The sequence below is a fragment of the Scomber scombrus genome, chromosome 15 (assembly GCF_963691925.1).
Source record: "Scomber scombrus chromosome 15, fScoSco1.1, whole genome shotgun sequence".
Lineage (NCBI taxonomy): Eukaryota > Metazoa > Chordata > Actinopteri > Scombriformes > Scombridae > Scomber > Scomber scombrus.
Window position 1 is genome coordinate 17,468,304 of NC_084984.1, and position 25,058 is coordinate 17,493,361.

A 25,058-nucleotide genomic window follows, 5' to 3' on the forward strand; every position below is an offset into this window, starting at 1 on the left:
AATATGTTTGACATTTGTTATGTATTTTGGGCTTTTATTACAGCCAGCCCACTGTGTATATACAGTAAAAGTCAGACTTTCCTAACTGACTTAACATTGTGTGCTTCATGGGCGCACAGCTTCTGCCATCCCATTGGCTGTAAGTGACCAGGCCAGTCATCTCTCTCACTGTAAGCCCGACATTTTAGTGCTGTAAGTGAACTCATATGTGTCACTTTTTTCAAGGTGCTGATCAAGTTCTGTTTAAAAGCCCCACTTTCATTTAATCCTAAAAGCAATAAACAGAGACAGTCATATTATCTTACTTGATGCCATCTTAATGCTAGACAAAATCTCCTCATCTTGTTAAATTACAAAGCATTGTTTATTGTTTTTACAGTTTACAGTCAAATTGTATGTTTTCTTACTCTCAGGTATGGTATTTTGATGATATATACACAGGCACTGAAGCTGCTGTTGACACAGTATGTGGTGCAGTTTTTAGTTTAGCATGAAAACTAACTCTTAAGATAAAAAATGTTAAAGGACAATTGCCTATATCCTTGATTTTTCTTATTGTCAAAAAATCCCAAAACCAAACCACAACCAACAATGAACTGAACTGACTAACAAGTATCAGAAACACAAATGTGTATTGATCCACGACTGAAAATAATCCCCAATTTCACTATTAACTCTTGTTTGAGGTGCTAAAAACTACAATTCCAAGCTGTTCTAGATAATCACTAAACGTTTTCTTATTTTTCTTTATTGTTGAGCTGTTTTTAAAGATGTAAATCTTAAGTAGGAACCAGTGGCTTGGAGGTGAGTGCCATAGACAGGGTAGGAGGTAACACATTGTTGGTTTTGGTCTTTTCATGAGTTTTTTAGACAATAACAAAAAACACTGGACATCATGGCCAGCATTTTTCTTTAAAGTGGTGAACTCCTGCACACTGTCAGCAAAAATGTTGTCAAAGTTTCAGTCATAGACTTTCATCTGCACCGTATCACACTGGTGTTGTTGCCCCAGTGACGTCTGTCGTATTTCTGTGGTTATAAAAACAACTGAGACAATTAGAGCTTTTACACAGATTAAGAGCATCAATAATTGATTTCTAGAAAAAGCATTTGTAGAATTAGCGTATGTCTTCAACCCATGTGGAAAACATTTAATTGCTTCTGTTGCTGACTGAAAACATTGTTGGATGCACGCCTCAGTCACTACTAATTGATTAGGCAATCGTGTTTAATTAATGAAGTGAGACAAAACGGCAGTTCAGTCTGATGATTAAGCCACTATTTTCCTGCATTTACCTGAAGGTCTATGACAGAAACATAGCAGCTGCTTTAATACATTTTTTGCTGAAAGTGGAGTATGAGAGACCCCTTCTTTAGTAGGTTATTTTCTCCTAAACACCTGTCCAACAGGTTAACATTACAGTTGAATTAAGATCCTCCATCCTCCTTTCTCTGTTATTCTTATGTAAGCCAAAGACAAAGTTAATCAACCAGAGGTAACAGAGCCACACTTTTCCTCCCAAAACAATACTGTAACTTCTTTCATTGTACTGTAAAGATAATGCTTCAGTTTGGCTGTAGAGTGCAGTAGTACCCTGGACCTGAAGTGCTTCTTTGGCCCCGTGTGCCTGTAACCACACACTTAGCGTCAACTAATTGCTGTCGACCCGAGTTCCTGTCTCAATGCAATCCGAGAAGTGCTTTGGTCCAGAGAAAAGAAGCAAGCCTTGTAGCTTCTCAGCAGAATCGAGATTTGGTATTTGTGTCCTAGAGCCCATCAGCGGTGATTGATGAGTGGCGTACGTGCATCCTGCACGGGGTTGAGAATACATTTGAGTGAGATCTCAGGGAGTTTGTGGTGAGAGCATAGTCCACTAGCTCAGCCAAAACAGCAGCTCTGCAGCCGGAAAACACCTAAACTTAATTTTCTTCCTATTTAGACATTCTCATATGTGGTGAACCAGATGGCCTCCGGGGTTTTCATGAGGCTGAGGCATACCATTGCTATGTAACAGGGAAATATGTAATTCATCTTGATGTCAACCAGAAGACTTAGACTAAGGTTTAAGCATCATAGTCACACAGGTCTGCAATTCTGGCCTCATTGTTTCCTTTTTGTATTTAGATTTGTTATATCATCACTCCATATGATTGCCTTAGCTGGCTGAGACTGATCATTGTTATTTGTTTTGTACAAATTAGCATTTTGATAAGTGGGAAATGAAATGACATGCTGGACATCTGTCTTGTGTGATCCCTCCATCAGCTCATTCAAAGAAAATTTCAGCTGAATTAAAAAAAATAATACATGACCAAATGTTGACTAAGTGTCTTTTGTTCTCAGATGAAGTAATCAGTTTAAATGTACAAACCTATTGTAAATTCATTTTTTGAGGTTTACGACAGATTTTCTTAATACAGATTTTTCATTTCATTTTAAACAAAATACACGTTTCAGCAGCTTTTGATTTGAATGAGAATTGAATAAAGTCAGTGTCAGTGCTAATTAACACTAAAAGGTAAATAGTGGGTGATGGTGATGTACTAGGGTGCATTATATGGTATGGTGTTCCTAACATTTTGTCCACTATATGTACATACATGAGAGGGGCAAAATATTAGGAACACCAGTCAATATCATGCACCCCAGTACGCCACCACCACTTAGTATGAAGTCAGTAATAAACATAAAGTAAAATTATCACTTTTTTGTTAAAAAAAAAACTGTAAATGTATAAATTAAAATAATAAAAAAAACTAATGGCAGAGCTGTTGTATTGCATTGAATTAGATTGCACAGGTGTACCTAATGAAGTGGCCTGGTGACTATTTAATAGTCATATACAGTCAGTGGTGGTGACGGCATGTTAAGGGTTAACCTCAAACCCTTAGAGCACGTGCTGACGTCACATGACGCACAGCATAATAATGGCTCGTCAGCTATCTTACGTTTCCGCATCTGCCTCCCTCCCCAATCACTCGCTAACTTTAGCCATGTTCCCCGCCGTTTCATTTGTTTGATACTTCATGTGACAGCTCGTCGTCCTGTGGGACAGTCAGGCGGACTATTGTGTCACATGCTGGCTCTTCTAGCAGCCGAACAGTGACACTTTCCATTCAGAAACACGCCGACCAAGCGAGCGAGCATCTCCTGGCTAGCTGGTTAGCTTTCAGGAGAATAACGTCGCTGTGAGACGAAGGTGAGGGGGAGGCAGCTGCGTGTTTGACTAATATCTCACCTTTTGGGTTGGTTTTTGGGGTTTAAAGAGCATGTCAGTGAAGTGTGAAAGGCAGGACTGAAAGGTAGTAAAATAGCCTATTTAGCTTAAGTAGCTCCGTTGTTGTAGTTAATGGACAAGTTTAGCTTTTGTTGAGGGTTTCATTCCTACAATACTCCTACAGTCACTTATACTTAAAGGATTTAAGTAATAAGCTTCAAAACGGCTGCCTGTGCTGTCATGTATATTCTGTTTAGCTTTGCCTGGCTATAATAAAGCTTTCTTAGAGACTGTGGGACTGCTTCAAGACACATTACTGTATTTGAGTTCAATGTTTCCCGATAACAATCTATATTATAGGTGCTTTTAAAGTTCATACACCTGTCTCTGGCCGCGGGCGTCATTACGTCTGCTGTCCATGGTGCTGAAGATGATGATGATGAAGAGACGAGTCTTAACTGCCACGTTTTAAGAGTCTGATTATTTATATTTATGAATATTTATACATTATATCTATACATATATAGTCAATTAACTATTTAATCACTTTATATAACCCACTGCATCAGTGCACAGTAACCCTAACCGTATTGTAAATTTTCAACAGTAAAGTAAACATTTCATTATTTTTTTTATTGGTGAAATAATGTGGAAAACAAGGATTGACATAAAAGACATGGAGACCTAGCAAACATAAAAAATAATAGACCGACAATACACATAAGTTAGATGTTGTGAAGTAGTATGTTACAAGTTGGGTGGGGTATGTTGTGGGTAGTGTTTTTCTTTCTTTCTTTCTTTCTTTTTCTTTTTGTTTTGAGTAACTGGAAACAGTAGCAGCATACATACACACATCAGAATAAAAAAAGAAAAATGATTGGCCAGATAAGATGAATACAGTATCGGACATATAAAGTAAAACTCTTCACTTTATCATAACCAAATGCTGCACATGGTGTCTGGATGATGATGTCAGCAGCCAAGAGTGCAAAGAAAATGATAATGCCAGTTGAAGTCAGCATTTATAAATTAGTCAAAAAGATACATGATACATGGGCGGTTTGTTGCAAATCAACAGTTTCAATCAAGATCTCATTTAAATATTTCTTATTTAAATATTAGTTGGATATTTTTTGTAACCTTTTCTGTTTACTGCTGCTTGTTCTAAGTCATGTCTCCAATATTTACCTAACTGTGTTAAGCACTACTGCTGGTTTAGGACTTCAACTTACAGAATAGTCAATTATGAATAATCTATTATTTTACCTTTTTTAAGCACTATGCTGGGAGAGACTACTTTCACACATCACATTTCAGATAATCTTTATTTTAGAAAAATAACCCTTGTTAGACTAACTGTGTTTCATACTTTTCTGTTTCCAGCTTCTATGACCTACGATTGTCCGCCCCGATCAGAGGATGTATCCGCCTTCCAGAAAGGACTTCATCTCTCTGACACTAAGTGACCCTCACAGTAATGCTTACAACAACGGCAAACACCGGAGACAGTCCTGCTGGAGGGTGAGCAGCAAGCAGATCACGGGTTTTACCACACTGACACACAAACAAACAAGGAGCTTTGAGCTTCTTACTAAGACACTTGATGTTACTTTTTCTCTTTTTCTCTTCATTCGTTATTAATCTTCATATTTCGATGCAGCATATTTTATAGGAATTAAAGTGATTTTAATAGCTGAGAAATCAAGATACTTCAACACACTGATATAAATATCCTCTAAATCCAACATTGCCATCAGGCTGTTGTGCACAGCGATTTGCGACATCGTCCACAAGGCCATAAAACAAGATATACTAAAATGTTGGCCGGCCTGATATAAACAGTATAAATCTGTTGACAAAATTTCTGCCAACTCATCATTCATACCGTCACGCAGCTCAGCCCTCGTCGATGTATTCCTCAGTTCTGACTGATTGTGCTCGCCACAAAAAAGGCGTGCATTGTAAGCATCCATCTGCCGGGTTATGATTCTGTTGATTCCACCGAGACAGATTATGTCTCTGTCTCTTTTTTTTTTTTTTTGGTGACAAATCAATTCATGTATTTCAGTCTCTTCTTTCTCGCTCTCCTCTTTTGTTGTGCAGCAGCCTGAACTTTTAAACCTTTGAGATAAAAGCCACAACTGCAATGTGTCTGATCACTGCAGTAGATAAACGTAACATAACATATAATAAAGAACATCTGTTTATCTCTCCATCTCTTCTATCTAAACTCTTGTTTTCTTTTCTTCTGCCTCTCTCTCCTCCTTACACCCTTTCACTATCCCCTTTTCTTCTTTGTTAGTTTTGATTCTCAGGCATATTATGTTGCACTTATTATTTCCCGTCTCAAACTTTTCTGGACAATTTCTTGCTTGGGGTGGTTTAAAAAATATCAGTGCTGCTTTGTTTTCTGCTGTCCTCCTTCATACTTGGTATTCATAACTGGGGCCTGTTTCAGGAAGCAGGTTTAACTAACTCTGAGTTAAAACCTTAACACTAGGTTGACCTAGTTTTCGGTTTCAGAACAGGTGATAACAGTTGGTTCAATCAACTCTGAGTCAAAGTAACTCTGAGTGAAGCTTGTGCATGAGGAGATACCAAGCCCTCATCAATGGAGCACAGATAACATGATTCACCATGGCAACAGGTGAAACAAAGGGCTCAGTCCTCCTACTTCTCCCCAGTGGAGTTAGAAATATTAATGAATGCATGCAGATGATGAGTATACTTACGAAAAAAAAGAAATACAGTAGCAACAGCAAAAGAACATGAGCTGACGTGGCAGAAAATTACCAACCGAGTCAATGTGTGAGTATTAATGAAAAAAAGTTTTGTCTCGAGTGTTCCACTTATTCAACATTTATATTCTGTGTATGTGTGTGTGTGTGACACATTTAATATTCATGCAGACCCCAACAGGTACAAAACGCAGGCCTACTTGGCAGCAACTGAATATGAAATATATAAAAATATAGCTCAAACAAGTCAGGTATAATTTCATTACAAGCAATTGTGATGTTGTTTAGCCTGCCCTCATTAAACAACATTCAGTGGCTACATTCAACATGTGATATATTTCAGTACTTAGTGAAATCTTCTAAGCAAAAAAGAGAGTCAATTTTTCAGCCATCCCAACACTACCAGTATCTATTTAATATTGTATATTTGAAAGCCTAAATGCCTTTATACATACAACACTACCAAAGTGTAAACGTTTCAGTGCAAGAGTCACATTTCTTTTCTTTTTTTTCTTTTTTTTAAAGATTTATGTTTGGGCACTTTCACCTTAATTTAACATTAGCTGGTATAGAGGTTGACAGGAAACAGGGAGCGAAAAGGAGTGGAAAGACCTGCAGGAATCGCAGGTGCTCGCTGGAATCGAACCAGGGATACTGTCATTATGAGGCATGCGCAGTAACCACTTGGCTATCAATAACTTTAAAACATTACGTCTCTGACAGCCTGACAGACGGTTGCCTTGGTAACATGCTCAGCGTCACAGATGTTACATATAAAATCGCCATTGGCAAAGAAAAAAACAAAGTGCAACACAAAAAACTTGTTCTGAACTAAGAGCATGTCCACGATGTGTCGTACAGACGATACGAGGGCTGAAAATATTGATCAGATAAAATGATCGATTGTAGCCTACAGAAAAACGGAAACACTCAAACAGAACATCATCAGAGATAAAACATCCCAGCGGGGTCTGATCACCCTCTGACGGAGATTTCTGCTTCGTATTTGTGCTTCAATATTAACTAACTCTTTAAGAAATGTCTGACAGCTCCTTCAGTCTGCAGGCTTCAGTAAAAAGGAGGAGAAACTCAGGGTTAGTTGAAGAAAACCTGCCAGCGAGCAGGTTAGGTTCACGGAGTATGTTGCCAGGGTAATTGACTCGGAGTTAAGCTGAACTGGCTTTGTGAAACCGAAAAACCAGAGTTTCCCTCATCTCAGGGTTAACTAACTCAGAGTTTTAACTAAACCTGCTTTCTGAAACGGGCCCCTGGTCTTACAACCTCACTAATAATAATAATAAGACTACCTTCATTGTCCACTTATGTCTATGAAACACCATTTTCATCAGTTTAGTGTTCAAATTTTAAGCAGCAAATGGAAATGCAAAATGTTTTTGAGGGGTTTAGGTGTTTTGACATATGTCTCTTTAGTTTAACACATTTTTCCAAGATATTGCTTTATTTGAAATATTGTCAGACCATCTTTCATTTCACTGTTAAAGATCAATTACCACTTTTATTGTTCAAAAAATATGGAGTCATAAGTAAAAAGCTCTGATATTTTCATCTCTGTTCTTTAGTTTGCAGCTTTGAATTATCTTAAAAGTGAAAAAACACTAAGTAGAATTAAAAAGATTTTAATTTGGCTTTCAGTAAATCTGCAGACGCTCATATTGATCATTTGAACATGATTACTTCTGTCACTTTTCCATAAAGGCAAAACCAGCAAGATCAGCTTCTCATAAACACAATTCATTGTGCTCTCAACAATATGAATTCAAAAGGTAAACCTGTCATCTCAATGACTCCTGTGTAACATTTTATTTCAGCAGTATATCAGCAGATATTTCTTCTATAAAAGCAGCTTCAGTACATGTAGGTCATCAAATCTGATTATGGTTTATGGCTCTTGAGAAAACCACTTTCTGCTTGTTGGTTCAGTGTTCGCCCCTGACACAACAAAGAGGACTTCACTTTGTGCTTTACTGCTATTCACACTGTTATTACTGCAGCCATTTCCAAAGACATGCACATCAGGTGGAAGCTCATTGGCACTCATTGATATGTGTGTCTGTGTTTTAGCAGCTAACCTGCCCAGAGTGAGTTTCCCGCACTCCAGCCCAGTGCAGATAGAGCAAATGAATAATTGTCTCTTGTTCATTATGCAGTGTCCAATTTTTACCAAAGGAATAAAATGCACCATAATTAAAGTGTAGTGGGGAAAGACACAATCGCAACAGATCTCAAACGCCTGGTTGATAAATTCTGTTTATGTTTAGCTTATTTTTCCCCCAGATCTTTTGACAGTATCTCACCATCTTCTTCAATGAATGGCACATACTTAGGTATCTGATCAGATACTTAAGTATGTGGACAGTGAAAAAAACAAATGGAAAATAAAATAAAAAATGTATATATTTTACAGATTAACCAGATCAAACAAACAGAGCATTCCACATTTGAAGCCTTTTCCACTGCTAAAATATGTTGTGTCGTCTCCTCTATATTCACTGAGCATTCCAAACCAAGCATTCAGATAAAATCTGTGCAAAATGTTACACTTTTTTTTGCTTTAGACTCAAGTATGCTGAATAAAGCTTTCCCCCTGAGATAAAGTCTGTTGTGTCGTTGCTCAATAGTTTCACGGTGTTGCACAGGTGTTAATTAGAGCAGGTAACAGAGCGGTACCACTCCAACCTGCCTGTTAGCCTTCCCTCCTGAGAGACCCCTCCCTCTGCACGGCTGGGTTGAGCTGGTTAGTTTATTCGTAAGCTGTCACCGGGATTAAAGCATCAGCTGGAGAGAGATGTTGAGTTCATACAGGGTAAGACCTACAAAGACATTGACAATTGGTCTTTTTTTAATATCCAAAAGCTTCCTCTTTCACGATGTTGCCTCAGGATAGATAAAAGTTTAAGTGATGTGAAAGATTTTCTTGTTTTTGCCTTTCGATCAAAGCATTTTTAGATCTTTTTAATTTTGATAAGCACCCGTCAGAGAAGGCCAACGGGCTCGTCCTCCTTTCTTTCCTTATCTGCACTATTTCCGTCAACAAAATTCCTGAGATATTTTAGGGTAGCGTTCGAATCCGCTGACAGACACTGGAGATTTTTCAATCAAAGCTTTGACGTGTTTTTATTGTAGTTGAGTTCTGTTTTGTTTTGTTTGTTGTTTTTTCCACCGCCTGCAGAAATGGAAGCAGCTGTCTCGGCTCCAGCGAAGCCTCATCCTCTTCCTGCTGGCTCTGCTGCTCATATTTGGACTGCTGTCCTATCCCAGCATCGCAGAACAGTGGAGAGGTAAGTAATGCTCACTCACACACACACACACACACACACACACACGCAGAGACAGTGACAGTGACAGTGTGTGTCATTATTCGTAGTTGCACAAGTTTCCGCATGACTAGTTGAATCTGATGAGTTGGATATTCGCCTGTTATTAGGTGATCATGAAATAGATTAGAGGAACACCACATGAGACGCTGTGATAGTTTTCTCTATGTTTAGACTTGTTTATGTGTGCGTTTGTACACACCTGCTCTTGCATTGAAGATATGTTGCATAAACATACCATGCAGAGCAAAAGATAACAGAATGGAGGTTTAACCACCACTTTGGACTGGAGGTAACTGGACTTTTTCTGTGCCATCTTGACTTTGACATTGGTATACAGGCTGTATGGCCACAGTAGCACATTAGCAGTACAACAGCAACAGCTTCAGTCCTCCTTCACTGTCTTCACATGATGTTTCCAGGCACAGTAAATGTGAGTCCAACACACAATCACTGTAATTACACGTTTAAAACAAGCCTCAAAAGACACTTCAGGTTGATCATAGGTGTATTGCATGCCACACAGCTTATGAGGGCAACTGTATTGATTGAAATTGAAGCTGATTAGTTTTATTAGACACACAATTTTGTTGTTTGCTGATTAAAATAGGAGGAAGAAGAGATTCACTCATTTTCTTATAATTTTGGGGTTTCAGTTTGAGAATGCCCAGATTTACCTTTCATAATTGTTTACTTATTTATTCTGTGACGTGTGTGTGTGTGTGTGTGTGTGTGTGTGTGTGTGTGTGTGTGTGTGTGTGTGTGTGTGTGTGTGTGTGTGTGTGTGTGTGTGTGTGTGTGTGTGTGTGTGTGTGTGTGTGTGTGTGTGTGTGTGTGTGTGTGTGTGTGTGTGTGTGTGTGTGTGTGTGTGTGTGTGTGTGTGTGTGTGTGTGTGTGTGTGTGTGTGTGTGTGTGTGTGTGTGTGTGTGTGTGTGTGTGTGTGTGTGTGTGTGTGTGTGTGTGTGTGTGTAGGGATATCCGACAGGGAGGAGTGGCTGGAGCTGAATGATAGAGGGTTAAATGCCGCGCCTCCAGGTGCGAAGCCAGAGTTGGGTCCAGACGCAGGTAAAACTCCAGCTCCTGTGGCAGGGCCACATCTAGGGCCAGCTGTGGTCCCAGATGTTGCCGTTCCAGACGCTTTGGGTCCAGATGCTGTGGAGGAGCTTAAAGGACCAAACATACCCATTTTGGCAAAACCTCCCATTAAGGTTAGGGTTACGTTTGTATCTTTTTATTTCAGCGTGACTTAAATGCTACAGTTGGCCGGGGTCGAATCATTTTGTATCTGCTGTTCTTTGCCAGAAGTTAAAATGACCCTTAAGTACATATCTTAATGTATGTTGGTCTTACATATAAATTACTGGCTGACACAGATAGAGTCAACTATATATATTTCAAATGAGCACTTACTGTGCTTGAGAGAAAAATGTCAGATGGCGACAAACCCTGACATCAGAATTTGATTTGGGTCCTTTTTGTCTAGCTCTAGCTGTTTGCTTATCCACAGAAAAAGCCGTTCCCAAGCAAGAGAGGTCCACCGAGCCTGCAGAAAGGTGGAAATGTTTCAGATACAGCTGGTGGGGAAAGGCAAGAACAAGAGGTGGTTCACGATGAAGAAGGAGAGGAAGAGGATAAAGAAAAGAAGATTGTTAGGTGGTCTGCTTTTTTCCCTCCATAAACAACTGTATTAAAGGATTTGGAGCTGTTGAGAATAGTAGAGGGCATGTTTCAAGATAGACCTCAGAAGATCAGAACCAAACATTTTCCAGCAGCATCCAGGCCCCGGAGTGACTGTTCCTATAAATTTAGCAGAAAAGCAGTAAATAATTTCAATCTGACACAGGTTTTTTGTCATGCAGCTGGAGAGGAGCAATGATTGAAGCCGATCAGGCCACAGAGCCTCCACCCTCAACCAATGAGAAAGAAGCTGCGGCGCCTCCAGCACCGGCCAACCCTGCTGACACCGTCTCACAAACAGGTCAGTACTGAACGTATGCTCATGCTAGCTGCATTGCTGTTAGTGTGGCTCAGAGGATGTACAGAGCGTCACTATGAGGTTGCCATTTAAAGTGGATCAAAGTGAAACATTTTGACAACTATTAGGTTGTCATGAAATTTGAATATAGGTATTTAAGTTCTATAGATCATATGTTGCAATGGCTTTGTGACCCTCTGGCCTCTCCTATAATGCCACCATGAGGTGATGTTTTTGGTTTTTATTGAAATATCTCAACAACTATGAAATGGACTGCCATGAAATTTGGTACAGACATTTATAACGGATCCCCTGACCTTTCTTATAGTGGCTAACATTTTAATAAATCTATTATTTTCATTTAATATAATATCTCCAAAGTAATGATATGCCCATCAGCCTCAGCAGCACTTTGTATTATTGCTAATTAGACTAAAGGCTAAACTGAGATAGTTTGCATCAATTCAAAGCACTGCTGTGCCCAAGTACAGGCTCACAGAGGTTCCAAGATGGCTTTACACTCTTGTTCTGTTCTTCTCGGAGTAAAGAAAAAAACAAACTTTTAATGCTTTTTTTGGGCCTACTGATAAACTTTTTCCCCTTCAAACAGATTCTTTAAAGTTGCGTTGACCAGGTCTACTGGTATATGCTGTTTAAAGACCAGCACCTTTTTTTTTTGATTGAAGTTTGAACAATTTTATCTTGCTGAGCTCAAAGAAATGCATTGTTGAGAGAACTTCTTATAGGAAACTTACTTTTAAGACTATACTTTCATTTCTCATTCATTCCTTTGTGGACTTTTGTTTGTAGTTTCACCCGGACCTGTGGACAGATTGGAGGTGGTACGTGACACCTTCAGGCATGCGTGGAAAGGCTATAAGGACTACGCCTGGGGTCACGATGAGCTCAAGCCCATCTCCAAGTCTTTCGGCGAGTGGTTCGGACTGGGTTTGACGCTCATTGATTCTCTGGACACCATGTGGATTATGGGCTTGAAGGAAGGTACTGTATATCTCCCCTGTATATTACAGCTGGTAGATAATACCAATATAGTGTTTTGGTACAGATACCCAAACTTTTTTTTTTGAATTTGTGCTGTCCAAAGCAAATCTCTATGCTATTTCCATCTTTCCTACACTTTGTCGGGTGATGGAGATGATGAATGTTTGTACTCTGCCTCACTCCACTCAGAGTTTGCAGAGGCAAAGGACTGGGTTGAGAAAGAACTCACCTTCCAGAAAAACGTGGACGTGAATCTGTTTGAGACAACCATCCGTATCCTCGGGGGCCTGCTGAGCACGTACCACCTATCAGGAGACCAACTCTTCCTAGATAAAGCTGTGAGCCATTTTTACTGTCATGTTTTCTTCAGTATTGATTTAGAATATATTGATGCATCTAGAGTTTGACTTTGATCAATTGAGAACACAGCCAATATTAACTTAATTGTAAACTATGTTAATGGAACTGTGTTTTTGTTCATTCACTTCTGTTACAAGCTAAGTGGTTGTAGTAATGTTGCAATGTTACTGCAGAAAAGGTATTTTCCCTTTTAATTCAGTTTCTTCTTTCCACTTAAAGAAAGACCTCGGGTCTAGATTGATGCCCGCTTTCAAAACGCCCTCAAAGATCCCGTTCTCAGACGTCAACATCGGGAAGGGAACAGCCCACCCCCCTCGATGGACGTCAGACAGCACGCTGGCTGAGGTCACAAGCATTCAGCTGGAATTCAGAGAGCTGAGCCACCTCACTCAGGAGCCGCTGTACCAGGTCAGTTCACCAGGAGGGTCTCCATAACGGTAAAATGTGCTAGAGGGTATACAAAGTATACATTTTTTTCCTGGGTTCAGATGGAGGGTTTCACTTCAGTTAAAATCAGATGTTAAAAAAAGATCTCAGAGACTTGTGTGATCAATTGAAGTGACAGGCTTGGGGGAGGATTTGCTTTAAATCCGTCATGTTGTCATTTCATGAGTGATTCCAGAAACCAGAGCCTGTGCCTGAAGATTTTCAGCCCAGTCTGACAGGAACTTCAATAATTTCTGTCATAAGTTGAGCCAACCCTGTGAGACATGGCTTTTGATGACTCGACTATAATGAGTGTGAAATTCCTGATCGTTTTCCAATGAGAAATTGCTTGTAACAGTATTATCTTTAAAAAAAAAGAAAGTAGTATATTTTAAATATTTTCCACAAATAGTCCAACACACCAGCAGTAACTAAGGCTGGGGGATTCATTATCTAATGTCTTGGTGTTAATGTCAGCTCTCCATCTGTATGTTTCCAGGAGGTTGTGAACGAGGTAATGAAGCTGGTCCACAAGCTGCCAGGCAAACATGACGGCCTGGTGCCCATGTTCATCAACACCAACAGCGGCCAGTTCAGCCACAAAGGAGTGTTCACACTCGGCGCCCGGGCAGACAGCTACTATGAATACCTGCTCAAACAGTGGATCCAGGGAGGAAAGACGGAAGACGAGTAATTACAACTTTACATAAGCTTACATAAGCATATATAAGCTGGAGCAAAAATCCATGAAAGCCATGAAAAAGAGTATATTCACAAAAATAGAATCACTTTAGAGCCAAAAAATAAAACATGAATGTAGAGACATTTTGAGGATGACATGAAAGGGTGTGACATAGTAGTTGGGCTGTAAGGCTTACACAAAATTAAGGATGTAGTGGAATCACTCACGATGTATTAGCCATATAGTGATATGTGACGACATCATTTTAAAGTTGTGACAGTAAGATTAGTCATATTGCCCATCCCTGGATATAATTTAATACTGTATTATGTAATTTATTATAGAATATTATTTATATCGCTAATATTTCCTGTTTTTTCTGTTTTTTCTCCAGCTTGTTGGAGGACTACCTTCAGGCTATTGAAGGAGTGAAAAAACACCTTGTGAGACAAACGGGGCCCGGCAGATTGACCTTTGTTGGAGAGTTGTCACATAACCGCTTCAATGCTAAAATGGTAGAGATGCTCACTGAAATTCTATTTGCAAAATATCAGGTTGTCAGGGGGTCTTGGATGCTTTTTTTGACCCTAGGGCCTGCTGAAAAGCTCCAAATCTCATTTTGTGGTGATGATGTATATAGCTAGTGGCTGACATAGACTTACTGTGTTTTGGAAGTAGCTTACAGCACAGGACCCCCTGGTTGACGTAGGGTATTTTGCACACTGCGATAACAAACAATGACCGCCTTGTTGAATCAATCAGCCTTTGTGTCTCTGTTGAGTCAGTAGCTATACAGACTTGTGCAGTCTCTCTTTCAGCCAGTCCAGTCAATTCCAACTCTTGGCTATCATCATTATCTCTCATTATTCCTCTGTACCATTCCTTCTTGATTGCACCTTTTCATCTGTCACCCCCCCCTTCTTCAGGACCACCTGGTGTGCTTCCTGCCAGGAACCTTGGCGCTGGGGGCCCACAACGGCCTCCCGGGGGACCATATGGATCTGGCTGTGCAGCTGATGGAGACCTGTCACCAGATGTACAAACAGATGGAGACTGGGTTGAGCCCGGAGATTGCACATTTCAGCCTGCAAGCCAGTGATGGGCATGATATTATTGTCAAGGTGAGGCTTACAGCAGACTGATGGTGTTTGATAATCTTCCTTTATTCTGTGTTTCTGTTTTATCCATATGTCATGTAACTGTTGCTGTACTGTAAATATTCATTTTTAAGATTGAACTAAACCTCCTAAAACAGGCAATGTACTTTTAGAAGTGGACAAACATATTGGTAATAAGTAATTGCTTTTTAAATGTCTTATCTTGTGCAGTGTCATTTTGCATTGGGAAGCACTATTGTTGTTTAGTGTGTTGCCGATGCGTTTGACTGGACATCTGACATATCAAAGAAGAGGCTAAGAACCAAAAGCAGTGAGAGCCCATATGGGATTGAATGAGCCAGTTAATGCAATGCTGCTTAAAATTCTTACCAACTAGTTTAAATGTGCTATGGGAGTTGTGACCAGAACCTTTCTGACCCTCCTCAGCACTCATTTCATTTTTCATTAACAGATTTTGGTTTATCGAAGTATCCAATATATTCTCCTCTGCCGTCTTCATTAACCTTGAAAAGTAAAGAGGAAATAAACTTGAAGAAAAAAAAACCTGTCTTCCTAAAACCTCTCAGATAAAAGTGTGTTTTTAAAAAGAGATTTAAACAATGATACTGACTCAGCCAGTCTTTTTTCCTTGGGAGGTCATTCCAAACTATCAGGGCTCTAACTATTAGATTAGGTTGATAATGTGGACTGTTTTGATAGACAGCTGAGGAATTACTTGCACAGACAAGCTTCATAGAAATTCTTTCAATCTTTTATCATCTTTTTTATTATGTATTATGTTTATTTACTTCAATCCTTCCTAGACAAGTCAGTGGTGCTTTTGTGGAAAAAAGAATCCTGAATAGTGGGCCTGCAGCACAAAGTATTTTATCAAAATGTATTCGTCCTGGGATAAATAACTTTTTATAGTTCGTCTCAAAGTAAGCAGAGACACGTCCAGCCACAAGAAGTTTTCAAAGCATCAGTTTTTCTTGACTCTTTTTTTGGTGATAAACTTTAAAAAAAGGAAAGAAACAATGCACTAACAAAAAATTAAAAAAGCTAGTTAGAAATCAAGACACATAGCCACCTAAGACCAGAGGTCCCATATAGAAAACATGAAGGTGTTCTGGCTACCTTTAGTACAGTTTAGATTTTATTTTGAAGCGCCTGTATGGTGTGAAATAAATGTATTCAATGTAAATTTGTAGTGAAGGAGCTGATCGTTTTTTTTGATGACATAAATGTTAGCCCATATATTGTCCCAATCAAGTTCAAGGCCCTGTCCCTTGAGGTCATGATTCCAGGACTCAGTCACCCCCAAAGTTTTAGCATTTTTAGAGATTGAACCAAGCAACCAAGAACACCTGGAAAGAGAATAACTCTTCAAGCTTCTTGAATGAAAGGAGGCTATGGATTCCCCCAGAGGCTCAACTGTCATTGAAATATGGACCAGAATTTGTAGTAAATTGTTCTTATGCCAAATTGTAGAACAGTCACAGAGCTTGAAATTACAACCCATGTATATCTGGACATTGGACCAAATTTGCAGAGAATTGCTTATAATTGGTCCAAACATTTTATGTGCTGATCCAGGTTTCACTCCAAAGAACAGGACATCTGCAGCTTATTTGTTGCACCAAGTTGTCAATAACTTTATGTGAAATGACCGATAATATAATTTAAAATCAGATACTGCTAAACCTCCAGAGGACTTTGAGGGTTGAAGTGTATGCAGCAGATTGTGAGGTCTATATTAAGTATTTAACTAGTGAGGGCACAGAATCATAGAAAAAAAGAAAGTTTAGTTGACCAAGAACCTTTATTTTTATTATTAAGATTCTGCCTTGCAATGCCATTTTAGATTAGACCATCTCTGGATGTTGGAGGAAATGTCCAGTTTGAGTTATCATAATCTGTGCGTGATATATATAGGAGAAATTGGTTATAATTAAACCTAAGTATGTAAATGCAGAGTTATGCTACTGAAGTGTTTTACTGAGGCATTCACAGGAACACATTTTATCATCAGAAAAATGACTGAACCAGGTAAAGACTTATATTAGTAAAGTAAAGAAATACATCGTCCACGTGAATTGAGATTTTATGTTGTGTGTCTTGTATACTGGTAAGTGGGATTTGGCGATTTAGTCTGATTGCCCGGAGCTAATAGTTCCAGTTTAAAGAGCAGTGGAGAAGTGAGCAGCCTTTACTTTCACACTGCAGGGAAAATGTTTTAAACAGAATACTCACCTGTTTGTATAAACTACACAAGTATTAGTGTAAAGTGTTTTAACCATATGAAGTTCCTACCAGGCACAGATTCCTCCATGATCACTCATAGATATTCCCAACCTACTATATCTAAGGTTTTTTGTGCATCCAAGCTGAACACAGCTGCAGGGTCTGATTCAGATGTATGATGTATAAAAGCTGTCTAAAATTGTCTGATGCATGTCTCTCTCTTATAAATCCTATTTGGTCATGATGCTTGAACTAATCTAATAAAAATTCTCTTAACAATTTTGTTTCTTCCCCCCCCCCCCCCAAAGTGCTGTGAAGGCAGCATAGAAATATCTGGGACACTGCAATCCCCAAGTGTCTTATCTGCTGTCATACACTGAATTTTGAATCTGTCTGTTCTTAACTTGTATTCAATCTTAACTGTAGCTACGCTCGTGAGTGCTCACTCTCTTGATAAAATGTTTTGAAGCATTTTCAATTTCAGCAGGACTGCCCGGTTGAATACGAGTAAATCTGCAAAGCTGAACTTAATATGATTACTTTTGTTAAATTAAATATTTATTTACAACTTCTCATTTATCTTCCAGCCTGCAGACAGACACAACCTGCTGAGACCAGAAACGGTAGAAAGTCTTTTCTACATGTACAGATATACTAAAGACACAAAATACCAAGATTGGGGATGGGAGATACTGCAGAGCTTCAATAAGTACACAAAGGTAAAGACAACTGACCTTGGATCAGCTTTAGCTTCATTGCATGTTATTTTATATAATGTTATATTTGGGTTTTAGCAGAGATAGAAGATATCTCAAAACATTAACATTAGGGCCGGGACTCGATTAAAAAAAAATTAATCTAATTAATTAGAGGCTTTGTAATTAATTAATCGCATTTTAATCGCATATAAATATTTGACCTGAGAACAGTGAGAAGTAATTTTTTTCACATGGATTTTTAGTATACCATTGAATAATGACTGAATACATAAGCTTAAGCAACAAAAATATTGTTTATTTTGTTCAAGTCCAACAGACCAGTGCAATTTTTGCCATTAAGTGTAGCAATAGCATATTTAGAAATATAGTACATTTCAGAAATTAGCTAGCTACCACACTAGCGTCCACGCTAGCTGCTATATGTTTTGCATTGAGGTGATACTTGAAGCTCGATGTGCTGCGGTGATATGTGAATTCCTTGTTGCATAGCTTGCACACAACCATGCTCTTATCGACACTTCCATCTGTTCGTTTTTTGTAACACAATTTCCCATCCACGGGGCCAACCAAAGCGGTCTCATCAGCTACTTTGTTCATGTACTGTGGTTTGTTGTTGTCTGAACTACGTAGGGTTGGTCCGATTGACGATGCCATCGTCCATCGCCGATGCCTGACAGCCATCGCCGATGGACATCACGATGTAATCCCCCCCCCCCGTGCGCGGCAGTCTCCCGCATATTGATAGCGTCTCCATGACGTCCGCAAATTAGACGTATTCTCCCGGAATCTGGAGTGAACGAGCACTAGAGAGTGACAGCGTGTGTGTGTTTGTGTGACTATAAATGCAGCGCGTGCGAGAGCAAAGCTCTGTGTTGCCGCTTATTAGACCGATCGCACCCCTCCGCCCCCGGAGTCTGTCCGGGGGCGGAGGGGTGCGATCGGTCTACCTAGTGTATTGATTTTTATTGGCAAAAGAATTGTAATTTCAAAGACATTCAAAGAGTTCGATTAATCAAAAAAAAGTTACAATATAGTTAAATACTGCGTGCAAAGCGAATTATATAAAATTATCTTAACCAAGGTCTGAAACGAATTATACTAAAAACAATAAAATTCAAAATTATTTAAATTAATAATTAATTAAACACTCAAAAATGTGCTGTGCAAAAGAAATTCAAAACGAATTATGCAATTATCTTAAACCAATAATAAGGAACAAAGTTAATAACTATTTACATGGGCCTGATAAACTAGACATTTTTCTGTTCAAAAGTGCAAACGCAAAACGACAGTGTCGGGAAAGTTTTTGGCCAGAAACACCAACATGTTCACCTTTTCTGGCTTTAACAGACTGCGGAGTGGAGTAGCAGCACTACCGGCTGTGCTGAACACACGTTCAGATGGAGCGCTGGTAGCATAAATGCATAAATATTTACGTGCAAGCCTGGCCACAAGCGGAAAACGTCCGTGGTTAGTTTTCCACCAAGTTAGAGGGTTTTCTTCTCCATCTATACCCATTTCCTGCAGGGATTATTTGTTATAATAACAAAATTCTTTGCCGCCGCCGATGCCATCGGCCATCACGATGTTTTGCTTTGAACATCGTTGATCGTCCATTTCCTGTACATCGCCCAACCCTAGAACTACGCTAGTTGGTGCTCCAGTATAATCGGTCCGCCTGAAACTCATCCAGTGAGAAACGTTCCGCGGTGCAAAAATAAGTGTGATTAAAATGCGTCAATTTTTTTAACGCGTTAATTATTGTGTAATTAATTAATCTTAATTAACGCGTTCAAGTCCCAGCCCTAATTAACATATTAAATTGAACTAAATCCGTGTGGCTAAATACCACTGGGGGTTTGTGTGTTTTTGGTTTTATTTGTGATTTGGGAGAACCCTTTAGGGCGCCCAGTTATGGATCCATGCATGCTGACTGAGCTGTTTCACTTTAATTTTTTTTCTGGAAAAATATATTCATATAAGAAGTGCTTGTGAGAAGCTGTTCATAGAAAACCCTCAGGGAAATGCACACAAACAGTAATGTTATATACAGTGTGTATAAGTAAATGAGATATTACCACAATTTGAATGCATGATTTTTAATTAGGCTCATGTTTGACTAGTAATGGTCATTCAATCTTTGTTGTATTTTCTGTGACTATTATTGTATTTACTATATGAATACAGTCCAGGTGTGGCCAGGTAAGTTTCAAATCACTTAAATTAAGTTACTTTTTTTGGGCCTCTTTGAGATTAAGAACAGATAGACAGGAATTATATGGGATTATGTTATGACAAGTAATACAGCCCACCGGGCCAGGCCGAACCCTAACCCTTAATGCAATCATAGATGTCTTTACAACACAACAGTGTCATAACCATCTATAAATACCAAAGTACACTCCAGAGTTTTCTACCCACTGACAACCTGACCTGATATCTCCACCTCTGCAGGTCCCCGATGGCGGTTACACGTCCATTAACAACGTCCGTGACCCCGTTAACCCCGGGCCCCGCGACAAGATGGAGAGCTTCTTCCTGGGCGAGACGCTCAAGTACCTGTACCTGCTCTTCTCTGACGACTTGGAGCTGCTCAGTCTAGACAAGTACGTGTTCAACACAGAGGCCCATCCACTCCCCATATGGCCCTCTCCACCAAAGTGATGTGACCATACAGGGAGACATCTATAAAGATCAGGCCCGCAGAGTCCTGAACGAGTCGATGACTGTAATGGCCGCTGAGTCAGCCACGTCTCCAAGCAACCGTCCAGACCGGACTGCTGTGTTTAGCAGTGAAGCTGATCTGTGCCGTCCACCTGTATTTTGATACGTTTTCCATGTGGAGGAATTTATTTGGGATTTTTTTTATTTTTCCTAAGGAAAAGGTTTGTGATAGAGCTGGTCTCTAATGTTAAAAAAAAAAAAAAAAAAAAAAAAAAAAAACTTTTGTAAAAATCAGTTTGGGCTTTCTGGGGCTAACAGGAAGCAAGAAAGAAGATGGTGGAAGGGCTTTATTACTTGAGCAGCTTGGATAGTTCTGTTTGTGCGTATGTATGTGATGGAAGCTCTCATTCGTCCTACATACTGTAGTAAGGTCGCTGTGACTGTGGTGATCAACCAATGCTGTTAATACACTAATGTTTGAAGGTTCAGTAACCAATCGTGGAACTGTATAAGAAAGCTGATCAGATGAATTTCTATTTAAACAGATTGCTCTAGGCGAGGAATCACTTACTACTCATTAAAGTCTTTGCTTTGGCTACATTCAGTGCACTTAAAGTATGAAAGATACTTTTAAAAAGTTGAAATATTTAATCCCTCTAGAGAAATCATCTCCTGAATTTGTCCATTCATAAGTATTCAGGAGCAGCAGGCAGCTACAGCGCAGTGTCCAGGGACCACTTTCATTTCTGAGGTTAGTTGAAGTTGTAAAGCAGAGGTAGAGTCTTCCTAATACCTAACATGCATGTCTTTCATTATATACAGACTTGTTCAAGTATTAGGAAGCTTAAGTAGACAAACATTGTTGGTGACTTACTTTTACTTCATCACAAACCTCTTTTTTTCCCCATTGCTTATTTTCTGATCAGTCCAGCCTCCAGATGTTGGGCTAAGTAGATTCTCATCTTTTAGGCCACCACATTAAAACACTTTGCCATAATTGTTATTTTAACTGTGAAGCCTCAGAATGCATCGCATTCTTTAAATCAACTTTAAATTGATTATTTTAGGGCACTACTGTCGCACATGTAGCTGTGATTCATAAGACACTAACAGATAAGTTAAATATGTTAAAGCTTACTGCACATTCACACCTCTTTGTGTTTTTGAAGGGAAGTCTGCTTGATTTTAGGTCATGTCTGTATGACCTAAATATATAAAAGTAAAACAGATCTACTGTATAGAGCTATAATGAATGAATGAGTACTAAATGATTTGTGGGTTTCATAACATTATGACTGTGACCTTTTTTGTTATTTAATTTTTTTTTAATGTTATGTTTGTGCTTGTTTGAAGGTACGTTTACATGCATTCTAGTAACCCAGTTTTGAGTCTGATCCTGGTTTTGATCATATTCAGGATGTGATGTGTACATGAACACAGATCCTAACATGATGGAGGTTTCTGATCTTCAAAGTCTGGAGTTAAAAAGCCACTTTGGTCTCTGGCTGCCAGGATTGCACCACTCTGCTAGATTGGCCCGACTGTAAGTGGAATACTAGCGTGCATGTAAACACCCTCAGTGAGTGTAACACTAATTTAACATTACATGAAGGAAAATGAATCAAGGCTGCCATGCAGTCTTAAACATTTTCATTTACTGTGAAGTTAACTCAAAATAATCCAACCGGGAACACGATCACTTCCTGTGTCAGGGACAGTACACATGCAGCCGCTCATTCATCCTCTTTTTTTCTCAGCGCCAGCATGTTTTAAGAAGTGAACGTTGCTGAGTTGTTTTCATTACACATGAAGGAATTTGATTCATTGCTGTTTAGCATTCCCTGACTCCACCCGTCCAACATTGATGTAGAGCCGCTTGTTTTCTATGCGGTAACATTGAAAAATCAATTCGAAGGACATATCTGTAGCTGCTTTGTTGAAGATGGTTGAATCCACATTTTTTTGTTATCGTGCTATATTGCCTTCAATTCTTCAATCCAAGGTTTGGATCATTTTTCCCATAATGAAGACAGACAGTGAAGTTAACCATCTCTTCTTATTAATGAACTTGCATCTAACAGAGAGCCATATACTAACCCACATCACTGAATGTGCACTACATTTTGCCAATGCGCTACTGTGCCTATTGAAATGTATATCGTGCTACGGTGGTTTGTTTCTGTTTTTTTTGTTGTTGTTTTTTTTTCTTTTTATTGCTGCTGCATCAGTGGTGTTTATTTGTGACGTGCTCTTGAGTGAAAGTTTAATTTACGGCTCGTATTTTTTACTCCAGACGAGTGAGCTACAAAAACAACACGGATGTAAATATTTAGTGTAAACTCTTTCTAACCTGTCTGCTGAATCTAATGTGCACCTGCTGATTATTGAGCCTATTTTGGTCTTCATTTTATATCAAGCAGCGTTAATGTGTGGAGACTGATGTCAGATAAATAACAGATTTTCTTCCTCTTCAACAAGGGGAAAATTTGAATATCCTAATTTTAAAAAATACATTTTGAAAATGAACATCTGTTTTACAACTTTAAAATGACTCATTCACAGTATTTCATGCTTTATTAAAGTGATTTAAATTGCTGGTTCGTAAGGAATGGTAATTAGATGAGGAATTTATTACAGAGCTGGGAAAAGGCTAAACAACACATGAGCTTCATGTGTCTCTGTTCACTTTGAGTGTTAATGAGACCACATTTAACCCACAATTGACGGGTAAAGGAAGGGTTAATGGTGCTAAAAGTGCCACTAAGTTATATGGTGTCTCATCTAGTGTAGATTGTTAGTGTTGGTGTAACTTTTACAGACAAACTACTCTGGGTATTTTTCAAATATGATGCTGCTGGTAAAATAGCCGCTGGATTCATGTCCAAAAATTTAAGCCATTCCATCACCAGATCATCTGCGTTATGAGTGAGGAAACCAAATCATTGCTGAATAACTGGAATAACAAATGTGAATATGGTTTGATGAGTGAATAAGATATAGCAGGTTTTGGATGCTCGGGCAATATCATGACATTTGTCGACAATAAGAAGAGTTACTGTTATTGCCAGTTTGTCCTCCATCACAATAAACGTTTCAGACGGTGCCAAAAAAAAGTCAAATATGGCTTTTGAAGAGACTTATTCTGTTCTGAGACACCGATGTGATGTCTCCACTGTCCAGATGATGTAAGAAAAGCAGCTTATCTTGACTTACATTCATTTGTATTGGCATCATAAACCCAAGAGTTGTACTATGGATTGTACCAATAGAGAGAGACATGAAATCTCAAGTCCGAGCTCAACATTAACATGCATTGAACATCAGGCTCCTCACCTCGATAAATACTCATGTATAATTGGCTCTCTTATCTTTGGCAGGAATCAGCCTTTGTTAGATATTCATGATCATTATTTTGTGTTAAGAGACTGATACTAACAGAAAAGATAAAAGGCCAAAAATGACTCATTAAACTCCCCTGTGAGCTCCCACACAAGCTATTTAAATTCACTTCACATTATTTTATATAGTAATAATAAAAGCAGATTTTTTTTCTCATATTACAATTATGATTAATAATCTTCAGTAGTCTGATTTTTTTTTTAAACTGCAATGGTCAGAAAATTGAGTTTATAATTGTTTTTGAAGCAAGTAAAGAGTTTAATGTTCAGTATTTGATTAAAAATGAAGGAATTTGTCCAATTAAACACTTTTATCATCTGATTGGCTGCATCTTCCACTTGTGATGAGGATGATAAATGTTATTAATATTATTGTTATGAACTCAAGCCATAGCAAAATGACAACTTTACTATTTTTACATAGATGTGGGTGACAGTGATCAGTGTTGTGACCCTGTGCGCGGATCAATAGGTTTGTGAGGGTGAGGTCGATTAATTGAGCCATACTGGGGGTTAAAAAAAAAATAACGATAACTCTTCTGAATATTTTTGAAGACGATGCAAAATATCTAATTTTCAGTTTTCAGAGCAGACACAGTTTAAAAAGTTTGTGTTAGTTTTCATGGTGCTGTGTTTGCAAATGTTTGTCTCTGCTGATTCCCGGCCATTTGTCGAATCTGCACTCACTGTACATACGACTGATTCTGCACTTTGTAACTCGAGTTGTGGCTTATTGCAATGTTCACCAAATTCAAGCTTTTTTTTCCTGCCTAAAATATACGTTTTTGAATAAAGGTTTTCAATGAAGTGTTTGAACTTTACCTTTTTTTTCCCCCCCTGAAGAAGATTCAAGGCCTCAGTATGCTTCAAAAGGATTAGTTTGACTCTCTCAATGAATTCTGTGTCTTTGTTTGTCTTTGTAGTCTGGATGTAATGAATTGTACAAATGGGGATAACAGCACATGCTTTCAGGCAGTGTCTCCTCTCCATGAAATATTCATGTTTGGGTTAGGGTTAGGCACGCAAAAACTAAAGGAAGTAGTTATGTGAGGAATGAAAAATGGAGCTTGGGAAAGAAGTTCACACACTAACATGTATTTAATTACACAATCAATGTAACTATAATGTGTTACAGTTACTGAGAAAAAATGTCATTAAATTACAGTTCCTTATGAAAATATTGATGATCAGTTTTTCATA

At 38.8% G+C, this 25,058-nt stretch overlaps 1 protein-coding gene across 2 annotated transcripts; it reads left to right on the forward strand.

Moving 5' to 3' along the window:
* The first annotated feature begins 2,982 nt into the window (after window positions 1-2,982).
* man1b1a (mannosidase, alpha, class 1B, member 1a) lies at window positions 2,983-21,715 on the forward strand. 2 transcript variants are annotated; one of them, XM_062434468.1, is made up of 14 exons: window positions 2,983-3,200; window positions 4,602-4,739; window positions 9,147-9,255; window positions 10,264-10,499; window positions 10,799-10,944; window positions 11,151-11,269; window positions 12,077-12,268; window positions 12,458-12,606; window positions 12,848-13,036; window positions 13,554-13,744; window positions 14,131-14,251; window positions 14,663-14,857; window positions 17,665-17,796; window positions 20,251-21,715. In XM_062434468.1, the coding sequence occupies exons 2-14, from the start codon at window positions 4,638-4,640 to the stop codon at window positions 20,458-20,460; spliced, it is 2,091 nt and encodes a 696-aa protein (XP_062290452.1). In that variant the 5' UTR covers window positions 2,983-3,200; window positions 4,602-4,637; the 3' UTR covers window positions 20,461-21,715. The 2 variants fall into 2 exon arrangements, with proteins under 2 accessions (XP_062290452.1, XP_062290453.1); XM_062434469.1 differs by lacking the exons at window positions 2,983-3,200; window positions 4,602-4,739; window positions 9,147-9,255; window positions 10,799-10,944 and having other exon boundaries at window positions 10,284-10,499.
* Window positions 21,716-25,058: the final 3,343 nt, after the last annotated feature.